At 45.6% G+C, this 12,025-nt stretch overlaps 1 protein-coding gene and 1 pseudogene across 2 annotated transcripts in view; one reads left to right on the forward strand and one right to left on the reverse strand.

The window, feature by feature from the left end:
• Window positions 1-1,535: 1,535 nt before the first annotated feature.
• Window positions 1,536-3,714, reverse strand: LOC110547246 (MICOS complex subunit Mic10-like; annotated as a pseudogene).
• Window positions 3,715-8,986: 5,272 nt separating this feature from the next.
• Window positions 8,987-12,025, forward strand: part of Hacd2 (3-hydroxyacyl-CoA dehydratase 2) — an 87,668-nt gene continuing 84,629 nt past the window's right edge. The window contains exon 1 of one of the 2 annotated variants that reach the window (XM_060370315.1): window positions 8,987-9,216. In XM_060370315.1, coding sequence (XP_060226298.1) covers window positions 9,053-9,216 — 164 coding nt within the window. In that variant the 5' untranslated portion in view covers window positions 8,987-9,052. The remainder of the gene's footprint in view (window positions 9,217-12,025) is intronic. The other variant, XM_021634652.2, reaches the window with a different exon arrangement.

Consider the following 12,025-nt stretch of genomic DNA (forward strand, 5'->3'; position numbering starts at 1 on the left):
GGTATGAAAATCCCTTCAAATAAGTAAGAAAACAAATCACATTGAAAGCATGAGCAAGACTTGGAAAAGCAGGGCTGGGAGTGAGAGTTTGCTGTGAAAGGACATAAATTCAAATCTCTAGCATCCCATAAAGGACCAGGATGGTGCATCTACATCTTGCTGGGTTTGTGGGATTCCGAGGGTCTATAGTGGAGATGCTTTGCTGCATGCCTGTGCTAGGAGCCAACTAGCACCTGGACCACTTAGGGACCCTTTAGGGATCCTGGAGGTCTAGCTTCCTCTGGCTAACCAGGCCTCCAGGCCTTAGTTCCTGAGCATCACTGATATGAACATTTGCCCTCAGGATGATCTTGACTTTTTTTTTCTAACGGATAATTATTCTAGTATCAGCCCACTACTATAAGCTCTGGCCCTACTTTCATCCACCGTCTTGAATACATCTGTACAGCCTAGATATGATTTCAAAGGAATGCTTGTCATTTTTCAAATTTCTGAGGTTTTGGCTTTGCTGGTAATAAAATATGGCAGGCATAACAACGCATCCCTCCTAAATATGTCCATTTCTGTGTCCCCACACTTATGGCGCCCTGGTGTGATCATGAAGGTCATTAGGAGAGAGGCGCTAACAGGCTAAAATCAGAGAGGACAAGGCAACAGCAGTAGAGCTTTTGTAGTGAGGTAAGAACACTGGCATTCTCAGATGCTGCTACAGGCAAGAAACCGTTTCTCTCCAGGAAGAACCATCCTCTCGAACACTTTAGTTTTGTTCTTTGTGAGTAATTCCATACCTCTGACCTCCAGAGCTTTAAGGGGGTAAGCCATGCGGGCTGACCCAGTAAACACGCAATAATCTGTTACAAAGGCAATAGAAAGCAGCATGTGAAGTACCTTTTCCTTTGGGGATAATACTTCCAACCTGTGGCTGTTTAAGAACTTCCGGCGCTTTGTTATTCTGTCTTAGTGAAAATTTAAATTCTCAAGCCTAGGACCCGAGACCCCATCATTTACTTGAAACTGCTTTTGTCACCTGGACCTGGCTAGTTCTCTGTAGACACAGCACTTGCCCTTTAGCCCTCCTCCCTACCGTGATATAACACACCATCACCCTCTTTATCACTGTGTTCAATACCTCATCTGAAGGCTTTTCATGACTTAGCTCCCCTCAAAGTATAACTGCTTTGTAGCCCTCAAAACATTTACGTCTCCCCAGTGTGTTTATATTCTGTCGTTCTTTCACATAGTGCCAGACAAGGCGCTTCAAGATGCAATGCTTTCCCTGTTGCATTTCTATGTTACATCGACCCAATCTTTCCTTGCTATCCTCCCATTCCTCTTTTTGAGGAAGGAACATTTTGAGGAAGCCGAGGAGAGGGGGTGGCTTCCATTTTTAATTTCTTTAAGACCACCTCCTTACAGATAATATAAAAGAGATAATATAAAAGAAACAGACTTGGTTTCAAACACCTAAACAGTGGCTGGAGTTGAAAGCTTTGCTACTGGCACTGTCATAGGACGGCAGCACACTTCCGGGCACTTCAGTGTTCCTGAGGAAAGGACATGGTTTCTCTTTCCTCCCGCTGGGATGTTCTCGGCATAAGTCGCTGCTCTTTGATGTATTTTCCATGTAGAAGATACAGAGCCTGCAAGTCAGGCTGACATTTGGAGTAGGCCCATCCCCATTCCCACGCCAGAACCACAGACTAACGGCCACATTCGTCTTTTAAAGAAGGTGAGTGAGAAGGCAATTCCTAATCTAAAAACAGCACCTCACTTCACCACCGGGTCGGTGCACCTGTCCCACTATCTGCCTAGGTCAGTCCCCCGCAGCAGCTCCAATGCTCTGACTCTGGAGAAGAAACATGTAGGCTACAATTTTATACTGAAAGGATGTAACTTGAAATCTTATTCTATAAGGATTATAGTCAAGAGTTTGCCTTTAGTCTCAGAAGAGACTTTGGAATTTTGGACAGTTAAGACTTTGGGGAGTCTTTGTTGTTGTTGTCGTTTCTGTTTTTTGTTTTTAGAGATAGGGTTTCTCTGTGTATCCTTGGCTGTTCTGGAACTCACTCTGTAGACCAGGCTGTCCTTGAACTCAGAGATTCACCTGCCTCTGCCTACCAAGTGCTGGGATTACAGGCATGTGCCACACCTGCCCAGCAACTTTTAGAATTCTTAAAGTTGGAGTAAATATATTTTGTACCATGATGTGGTACATAACCATGAGATCTATGGGCATCAGGAAAGGAGTGTCACGGCTTTCGTTTGAAATTTCCCAGCAAGTTTATGTTTTGAGTACTTGTCCCCTGCCTGGGCTTAATGTCTTAGGGGGCTGTAGAACCTTTAGGAGGTGCAGCCTAGAAGCTAAAGAAGGGCTCTAGGGTTGGGTCTTTGAAGGTTATGGATTTGCCTTTAGTCCCAGTCACACACTGCTTCGTGGTCCCTTGAAGATGAGAAGCCTTCACCACATACTCCCACTATCATGAATCCTGCCATATTGCCCTCGCCATTGTGGAAGAAGGAAGGCCTTCTGAAACTTGTTAGCCAAAATAAAACTTTCCTCACATAGTTTTGTTAGATGTTTTGTCACAGCAACATAAAGATGACCAATACAACCACGTCTGCTTGTTCCTTTGTTTTGTTTGTTTGTTTTTCTATTGACAATGTCTCTATCTGTAGAAGGGAGGGTGGTTATCACAACACCCAGGACTGCATCACTTTTAGTAATCCAAAAAACAAGCACTGTCTAAGCATCTATAAGTCAATTTCATAGTAGGGCCCTGATTAGGTCTGCTTTGTCCCCCACAGTTCTAAGTCTTCAAGCAATTTGATTGGTAAAATCAGGATCAAACCACACTATATCATCTTGACAGGTTGATGTGTTGGGCAAAAAGGAGAAACATAGAAGCAACTCAAAGAGCTTCCACCAGCAAAATACACCATGGCCTTTGTCTTCTAAAAGTTGCGGTGTAGTGGGAGAGAGAATCCACACAAGTAAGTGTGAAATTGCTGTGGTATACAATCATGACAAGTGTGTAGACACCATGGCTTGGGGAGCAGTTCATTTCAGATCTCCAAGGGTGCTTCTACTCAGGAATTTAGATCAGAATGAAGACAGGGACCAACGCTGTTCTGGGCAGACAGAATAGCACGGGAGAAGTCATCTTGGTAAAAAGACTTACTCATGGGAAGAACTAAGATAAAGACGCTGTGGCGAGGCAGAGCAGGGTGCGAGGTGAGACTTAAGCAGGCGCTTAGCAACAACTACCTTTGCTAAAAAGCTCTAGCCCCTCACATGGGGCCACAAGGTTACTAAAAGCTGGATAGAACCCTAGCACGTCTGCCTTCATTTTTATCTGTCTCCGTAACTTTGGATCAGTTACCTGCTTTGTTTTGCTCGTGGGCACTTTAATCAGTGAGAGTGTCCACCTCAAACACTCTTTAGTTTGGCGTGAGGGTCTGAATAAGAATGTTCCCCATAGACTCATGTATTTGAATGCTTAGCAAGCAGGGAGTGGCAGTATTTGAAATCCTTAGAAGGCTTTTAATAGGTGTGGCCTTGTTGAAGGAAGCGTGTTGATGGGCGTGGACTTTGCCGTTTCAAAGGCCCTTGCAACAAAGTGCCCCCCCCCCACTCTACCCGAGGAGCAGGATGTAGCGCTTGGCTACTGCTCCAGTGCCATGTAAGCTTTCTTTCATTAGCGTTGCCTTGGTCATGGTGTCTCTTCACAGAAACAGAACAGTGACAAAGACACATGGTAAAACCTAGCCTGTCTCAAACCCTTTAAAGCTAAAGGCACAACAAGAACGGTAACTGAGTTATCTTACTGTCAGCTTTTTACAATCTCATGTTCCAGAAAGTTCCAAAGTGCTTGAAAGTCTCCAGTCTTTGTCTCAACACTGTAGTCACCTTAGATCCTGGAACAGAAAAGCCTTGTGTACAGACTGTCCTACCATGAGAGTACCCTCAGCTGGGAATCATCTTCTCCGAGGAACCAGATTATCTTCTCAAAAGATACGACTTCTTCCAGCTATTTTACAGACCAGAACTTAGATAATGATCAACCTGATCAAACATTGGCCAAGACTGCTTAACCATGAATACTTCTTGCTCCCTGTTCCAATTCTTCTTCTGTTTATACCTACGGCTTGTGCCAGTGCCCTAAAATAGACTTGGAGTTACTACACCCATTAATCTGTATTTCCCCATGTGGTCACACTGATTAAATCTCTTTTCTATGCTTTATGTAATTACTCATCTCTTAAAATCATGTGTGTATTAGAATATATACTTATGCATAGCATATTGGCACTTGGATCCAGGCCTTATTATCTAAAGCTCCAGTAGCAAGACTGAAGAAGAGGCAGGTAGAGAACTATTCAAGCTGGGCAGTGGTGGTACACACCTTTAACACCAGCATTCAGGGGCAGAGGCAGGAGGTTCTCTGAGTTCGAGGCCAGCCTGGTCTATAGAGTGAGTTCCGGGACAGTCAGGGCTACACTGAGAAGACCTGTGTTGAAAAAACAAAATCAAACAACCAAACCAAACCAAAAACAGACTATCCATATTACCGCAGGTCACAGTAAACGTTTTACATTGTATCTTTTTAAAGCTTATTCTTCGTTCCTGTGTTACATCCCACCTGCGGTTTCCCCTCTTTCCTTCCCTCCCAGTCCCTCCTACCTTCCCTCTTCCCCAGATCCACTCCTCCTGTTTCCCTTCAGAAAGGGGGCAGGCCTTCCAGGGTGTCAACCAAACAGAGCATGTCAAGTCGGGATAAGACCAGGTACATCCCCTCACATTAAGGATGGATGAGGCAACACAGTAGGAGGAAAAGGGTCCTAAACTCAGGCAAGAGAGTCAAAGACAGCCCTGCTCCCACTGTTAGGAGTCCCCCAGTAACGCCAAGCTACACAATCATAACACGTATACAGAGGAACTAGGCCAGTCCCGTACAGGCTCCCTGATTGTCGGTCCAGTCTCTGTGAGCCCCTATAAGCCCTGGTTAACTTATTCTGTGGGTTTTCTTGTGGTGTCCTTGACCCCTCTGGTTCCTACAGTACAATCCTTCCTCCTCCTCTTCCACGGGATTCCCTGAGCTCTGTCTAATGTTTGGCTGTGGGTCTCTACACATCTGCTTCCATTAGCTGCTGGGTGAAGCCTCTCTGATGATGATCATGCTAGACTCAGGACTGTGAGTTTAGGAATTATTTCACTGACTTTTTTTTTTTTTTTCTGGTCCTATTTGGTTCTATTCTAGGTCTCTCTCTGGGCTCTCTAGCCTCTGGTTCCTGGTTCTCCAGGCAGTGTCAGGCATGGCTCCCTCTCCTGTCATGGGTCTCAAGCTGGGCCAGTCATTGCTTGGCCACTCCCATAAGTTCTGAGCCACCTTTACCCCAGCACACCTTCAGGCAGGACAAACTGTAGGTCAAAGGTTTTATGGCTGAGTTGGTGTCCCAATCCCTCCACTGGAGCTCTTGCCTGGTTAAGAAGATGGCCAGAGTTCAGGCTCCATGTCTCCATTGCTAGGAGTCTTCACTATGGTCACCCTCTTAGATTCTTGGGGATTTCCACTGCACTAGGTTTGCACCTTGCTCTTGAAAAGCCTTTCAGCTCCAGGCAGCTGTCCCAGTACTTCTCCTCTACCCCTGCCCCCACAACTGATTTCTCCTGTTTCCATCCCAACCTGCCTCTAGTCTGCCCACAAAATCTATTCTGTTTCCCCTTCCCAGGGATATTCATGTGTCTCCCCTTGAGCCCTCCTTGTTACTTAGCCTCTCTGCGTCCGTGGACTAGAGCATGATTATCCATTATTTTACATTTAATATCATTTATAAGTGAGTACATACCATGTTTGTCTTTCTGGGTCTGGGTTACCCGGGAAGGACGAATTTTTTTTTCTAGTTCCATACATTTGTTTGTAAACTTCATGATGTTATATTTTTTCTAAAAGCAGAATAATTTTAAATTCTGTAATTGTATCACTTTTTTTTTTATTCATCCTTTGTTTGGGGGACCTCTAGGTTCTTTCCAGTTTCTGGCTATTATGAATAAAGCTGCTATGAACATACCTGAGCAAGTGTTCTTGTGGTATGATAGAGCATCTTTTGGATATATGCCCAGGAGTGGTATAGCTGGGTTTTGAGGTACATCAATTCCCAATTTTCCAAGAAACCATCATCTTGATTTCCAAAGTGGCTGTATAAGTTTGCACCCTCATCAGCAATGGAGGAGTTCCCCTTGTACCACATCCTTCACAGAATAAGCTGTCTCTTGTGTTCTGACCTTAGGCATTCTGACAGGTATAAGATGGGATCTCAGAGTCATTTTGATTTGCAATTCCTTGATAGCTAAGAATGTTAAACATTTTTTTATATATTTCTTGGCCATTTGAAATTTCTCTGTTGAGAATTCTCTTTTTACCTCTGTATCCCACTTTTTAATTGGGTTATTTGGTTTGTTAGTGTCTAATTTCTTGAGTTCTTTATATATTTCGGATATTAGTCCTCTGTCAGAGGTAGGGTTGGTGAAGATCTTTTCCCATTCTGTTGGCTGCCATTTTATCCTACTGATAGTGTCCTTTGCCTTACAGAAGCCTTTTAATTTTATGGTGTCCCATTTATTGTCTGTCTTAGTGTCTGCACTACTGGTGTTCTGTTCGGAAAGTTGTCCTCTGTGCCAATGATTTCAAAGCTATTTCCTACTGTCTCTTCTATCAAGTTCAGTATATGTGGTTTTATGTTATTAAGGTCTTTGAACCACTTGGACTTGATTTTGTACAGGGTGATGGATATGAATCTATTTGTACTCTGTTGTGCTCTTTTTAATCTCTTTTTTATTTGGGGTTCTTTAAAACCTCTCCCTTCCAATCCCCCGACCCCAGGTAAGAGAGAATAGGTTAGTGGGGAGAGGGGCATAGACCCCTTTACTTCTCCCCGCTGTTTATGGTGGATGGGTTCTTTGGGGGGCTATACCAGTCTTCATCAGGGGCTTATGCAGCAAGCAGTTTCCCCTGTCTATCTCCTCCAAACCACTGCACCACAAAGGATCTCTTCAAGCTGCCACACTATCCATCTCTGGTCTCTCTAAACTACCACACACCACACATGACACGCCACCGTTTCTCTTTCTATTTATATCCCTCAGAGTCCTAGATCTGCCTCTCCTTGCTGAAAGAGGCGGGCCATTACCAAACGGCAAAAACCATATCCGCAGGAGACAGTTATCAGCTGTGGACAAACTAAAGCCCAAACTAAAATCCCACACTTGGGATTAAAACAAAAACATATTTACACAACATAATTGAGTTTTTAAAGAAACCAAAACTTCCATTACAGTATACTTCTATATGTAGACAGCCAGTTAGACCAGCATGCTTGTTGAAGATGCTTCTTTTTTCAATTCTGGCTTTTTTAATGAAAAATCAGGTGTCGATAGTGTAGAGAGCTGTGGGACACAGCTACAAAGCCAGCCTGAGAGACAGGCCTAGAAGCTCAATATTGAACTCACAAGGCAATACTGGAAGACATCCAGGAAAGATGTGCCTGCCTTTCGTTTCTAAGTCAATAGTTTAGCTTGATAGTCCCGGATGCTCCAGGGAACCCGGAAGCCTCCAGCACCTGAACACAAATGGCCTCTTGCTGAAGCAACACACCTGCGGCCAAACTTGACGAGCTGAGGACTAGGACTCACACTGTGGTGTGGAGAGCTGCTTGTTAAGCTGCTTTGTTATGTTTTCACCTGGTGAAGGAAGTAGTTTTTGAAAAGAGGTTAGGTGTTTCCACAGCTTTTTCTTTTTGTATTGATGTGACTTGTTTTTGTTTTGCCTATAAATAATGAACCCTGGAATAAACCTGTGCTGCTTTAGTCATTACTGACAGCCCTCTCAAGCCGATCTCATGTGTAGTGTGATTTGTCCTCATTCCCCACTCAGATACTGTTTGACTCTGCCGGTGGGTTCCGGCACTATAGGTGGGTAGATTTAGATCTGGGTCTTGATTTCCATTGATTAACCTGTCTTTTTTTTTGTGCCAGTATCATGCAGTTTCTTTTACCATAACTCTGTAGTATAGCTTGGAAATCAGTTTTGGTGATACCTCTGGAAGTTTTTTTTATTGTTTGGGATTGTTTTAGCTATCCTGTTTTTTTGTTTTGTTTTGTTTTGTTCTTTTCCATATGAAGTTGAATATTGTTCTTTCAAGGTCTGGAAAGAATTGCTACACTGTATTTTAACAGCGATTAAAAACAATGTAAATGTCGTAAGGGAATAGGATGAGAAAATTAGCAGATGTGAACAAATTTGTATTTAGAAAAGATCAGCTGTACTTTGCGGAACTGATGGGTTTGGCTACAAAGGCTACAAAAAGTTATACTGAGTTTTAGGTTGATTTCCAACTTTGTGCCTCCTACTTTCTTATTAAGTATACTGTATTGGAAAGATAATAAGTTAAATGAAAAAGGTAAGTTTTTACTTTTGGGCTGCAGGAAGAAACTCTTGAAGCCTGTTCTCCCAAGATGGCTACAGTTTGAAGAAAACGATTCGTGTTGCAAAAATGGTGCTTCCTTCTTCTCTCTTGACCTGACAGGAACCTTAACGGACGTCAATCACCCTAATCCAAAACGACGAGATACTTGGGCAATCGTGTACAGAGGTGAAGACCATGGCATCTGGAAGAGGCTAGGAGAAACGGACACTTGGATCCAGAAGGTGGAGATTGTTATAAAATAGCAAATGGCCAAGACAAATTAACCCTACGCACAGGCCCAGGTTCACGTTAACCTAGGCAAACACGGGGCTGGTCGCTGATCCGGGCCAGCGCGCCGGAAGCGGGGAGGGAATGACCCCCATCCAAGATGGCGGCGGCTACGGAGGCGGGAGCGCCCTGGAGCGTCTTTGCCCTCATCCAAGATGGCGGCCCCGTGGGCGCTGTCCCGGCTCCGCCCCGTGCCGCGGCCCCGCCTCCCCTCCGTCCCTCCCTCCGCCCCCTCGCAGAACCCCGTCGGGTCTGAGGTGCACGCGCGCGCGGCGGGGAGAGCGGTCTGCAGGCGCTTGACATGGCGGCAGCGGCGGCGACTGCAGCGACCAAGGGGAACGGGGGCGGCGGGGGCCGAGCGGGGGCCGGCGAAGGCGGCGGCGGCGGCGGCACGCGGAAGAAGAAGGGCCCCGGGCCTGTGGCCACGGCGTACCTGGTCATCTACAATGTGGTGATGACGGCGGGGTGAGGCTGGGGCTCGGGGAGGCGGGGAGCGGGCTCTGCGGCCGGGGTGGCCGTGCAAGCCGGCGCGCGGCCGGGCTGGGAACCCGCAACCCGGGGCCGCCGCCGCCGCCGCGGTGCGGGCTGCGCGGAGCGCGGGGACGGCTGCCCGCGGGCTGCCCGGTCAGGGCCGCCTCCGCGGGGTGGAGGCCAGCCGGGGCCACGGGTCCCGAACCGCGGACCGCTCGGGCCGGCTTCGGCGTGGACGCCGCGCCGGCTGCGGAGAGCATTCAATTCGGCGGTCGTTTTCAAAATCCCGGCAGAGCTTCCGCCCGGGAGGGAGGGAGGGGGGACGCGTTCAAAGTTTTCGGCCAGCTCCCGGAGTCGGAGCTGTCCGCATCCACCGGCTCAGACTTCCTGCGGGGAGGATCGACCCTCGGAACGGTTCTTAGCCGGTGTCTGTCTGTCTCTGGAGAGCAGGGTTCTAGTTCTCGCCCCACTTGCCGTGTGGCTTTGAAGAAATCTGCTTTCCCTGGGCCTCTTGGTTTTTTTCTCAGTTATGTGGAGTTGGGCTAGGTAGAATCCAGTTTCGCAATCGGGTGGTTGTGGTGAGGTGGATCGTACTATAGTTAGGAAATTTCTAAGTTGTAAAACACACCTTCTTGCTTTCCCTTCCCCCTTCTCTTTTTCTTTTCCCTCCCTTGGTTTTTCAAGACCAGAACTCATTATGTAGTCTTGCCTGGCCCAGAACTTGTGATCCTCCAGCCTCAGTCTTATGACTTGGAATTGGGGGCCTGTGCTGAGTCTTCACTCCATATCATTCTTTCATTTGTTTACTGGTCTTAGGTTTATTGAACCTAGGGTCTCACGCGTGCATTCACTCTAGTACTGAGCTAGATCTCTAGTCCTGTAGCCAGTTTTTACCCAGCTTTGTTGTTGTGGTTGTGTTTTTGTTTTTTTTTGTTTTTTTTGTTTTTTTTTTGGTAAAGTTTTCAAGTATACAGAAAAAAAAAATAAGGAACTGTATTTTGAAAATCCAGTTTTAAACAGTGGGAAATAAACAGCAGGGGTTAAACTTAAAATCCACACAAAGGCATACATACAGTGAAAATCTGCCCCCCTAATCACCTTACTTGAATCAGTTAATTGTGTATATTCTTCAGATGCTGATATTAGCACGTGCTAATATACACTTACACAAATGTTGTAAATCTGCAGTTAGTATGTTGCTTTTCAATGAAGAGATAGTCAGGGAGGGTGGTAGAGTAGTTAGAAACGGGAGGTGTTGAAACATAGGCTCAAGCCCGGCCATGGTGGATCTCAGAGTTAAAAGGCCAGCCTGGTCTACAGAGCGAGTTTCAGGACAGCCAGGGCTGCACAGAGAGTCCCTGTCTCAGGAAAGAAAAGAAAAGAAGAAACATAGGCACAGGAAGTTGTGACTTGCATAAGATCATAGAAGTTCCTCGGATCTCTGGATCTAAACTCGGGTCAGTGAAGAACTATTGCAGATACAAGTTGTCTTTCACAGAAATGCCCCCAGATGGATTTTTTTCAGGAGAACATTTAGGGATCACTGTGTACACTTTCGTGTAAAATTCCTGCTCCAAAAGGCACTGGTAGAAGCATTGTGTTGCAGAGGGACTTCAGAGGTCTCTGAGGAAGAAGGAAGGATCATCCTCTTCTGGGTGATGAACGCGAGACAAGGGTGAGGAGTCCTGTCTCAACCCAAGAAGGAAAGTTGGGATGATGAGAGGGAGGTTCTGCTCTGATCAACTTGAGCATTAATTTATCATAACTAGATAGTAACATCATAGCAAGCATTAATAATAGATGTGAACGTCCATTGTTAATAAACTTGAGCATTAATTTATTTCTGTCCGCGCTGCCCGGTTGTTGCAGTAAGGAATTCATTTCTTCTATTAGAAACCCTGATTTGATGTCCCTCGAGGATAGTTTGTAGACATAGAGAATATATATCCCATTGCCCGTGTGTGTGTGTGTGTGTGTGTGTGTGTGTCTGTACAGTTAGTTAAGTCTGACTGCTTCCTCTGAGATGTGCATTAATGACCAAGTTCCATTTGCTTCAATATGGAATGTAACAGGAAACCACAAGGACCTAGGACTTATTTTCGAGAAGGAAAGGAGAGCAGAAAGGTAGTGTTCACAATTGTATATGTCCCAGCTGATATCTTTTCTTACTTGGCTTTGGGAAATTTAAGGCTGTTCTTTTTTCAAAGGCAATTTTCAGTCTCGTTTCATATGCAATTTAGATAAGAGAGATTATGATATCTGGACATGTCCCATTGAGCCGCTTGTGAAAATAGTTTAAAATGTTTTGCCAGTGTTAACATTATTACTAAAGACCCTTTAAGAGTACAGACCAATTAAAATGGAGTCCTTTGTTCCCCTTCGGCTTTCTGGGACCTGATTTAACTACACAAAGAACATATTAGCATACTCCCTTTGAATTGGTCTTGTTCTCAGACAAGTTTTATCGAAGAGAGAGCTAAGTGCCAGACGAGTGAGGTGCCACCATGTCATTTCAGTTTTACAGGGTAGGCTGTGTAACACTTTTTCTGTGCTACGGTGTGGCCTTTATGATCTACAGTAGATGTGCGTGTCAGTTGATGCCACCCTTGACATAATCCACTTGCAAAGGTTTGTTCTGGCGCACAGTTTTGGAGATTGCACCCCACAAGTGGAGGACCTCCTTGCTTTGGGTCAGTGACAAAGCAGGAACAGACCTGTTGACCTCATGACTGCCACAAAAGAGAGAAAGAAAGAGAGCCAAGGTCCCACCGCCTCTTTCAGGGCATGTCCCCAGTGTCTTAGA

The sequence above is a fragment of the Meriones unguiculatus genome, chromosome 17 (genome assembly GCF_030254825.1).
Source record: "Meriones unguiculatus strain TT.TT164.6M chromosome 17, Bangor_MerUng_6.1, whole genome shotgun sequence".
In the NCBI taxonomy this organism is placed as follows: domain Eukaryota; kingdom Metazoa; phylum Chordata; class Mammalia; order Rodentia; family Muridae; genus Meriones; species Meriones unguiculatus.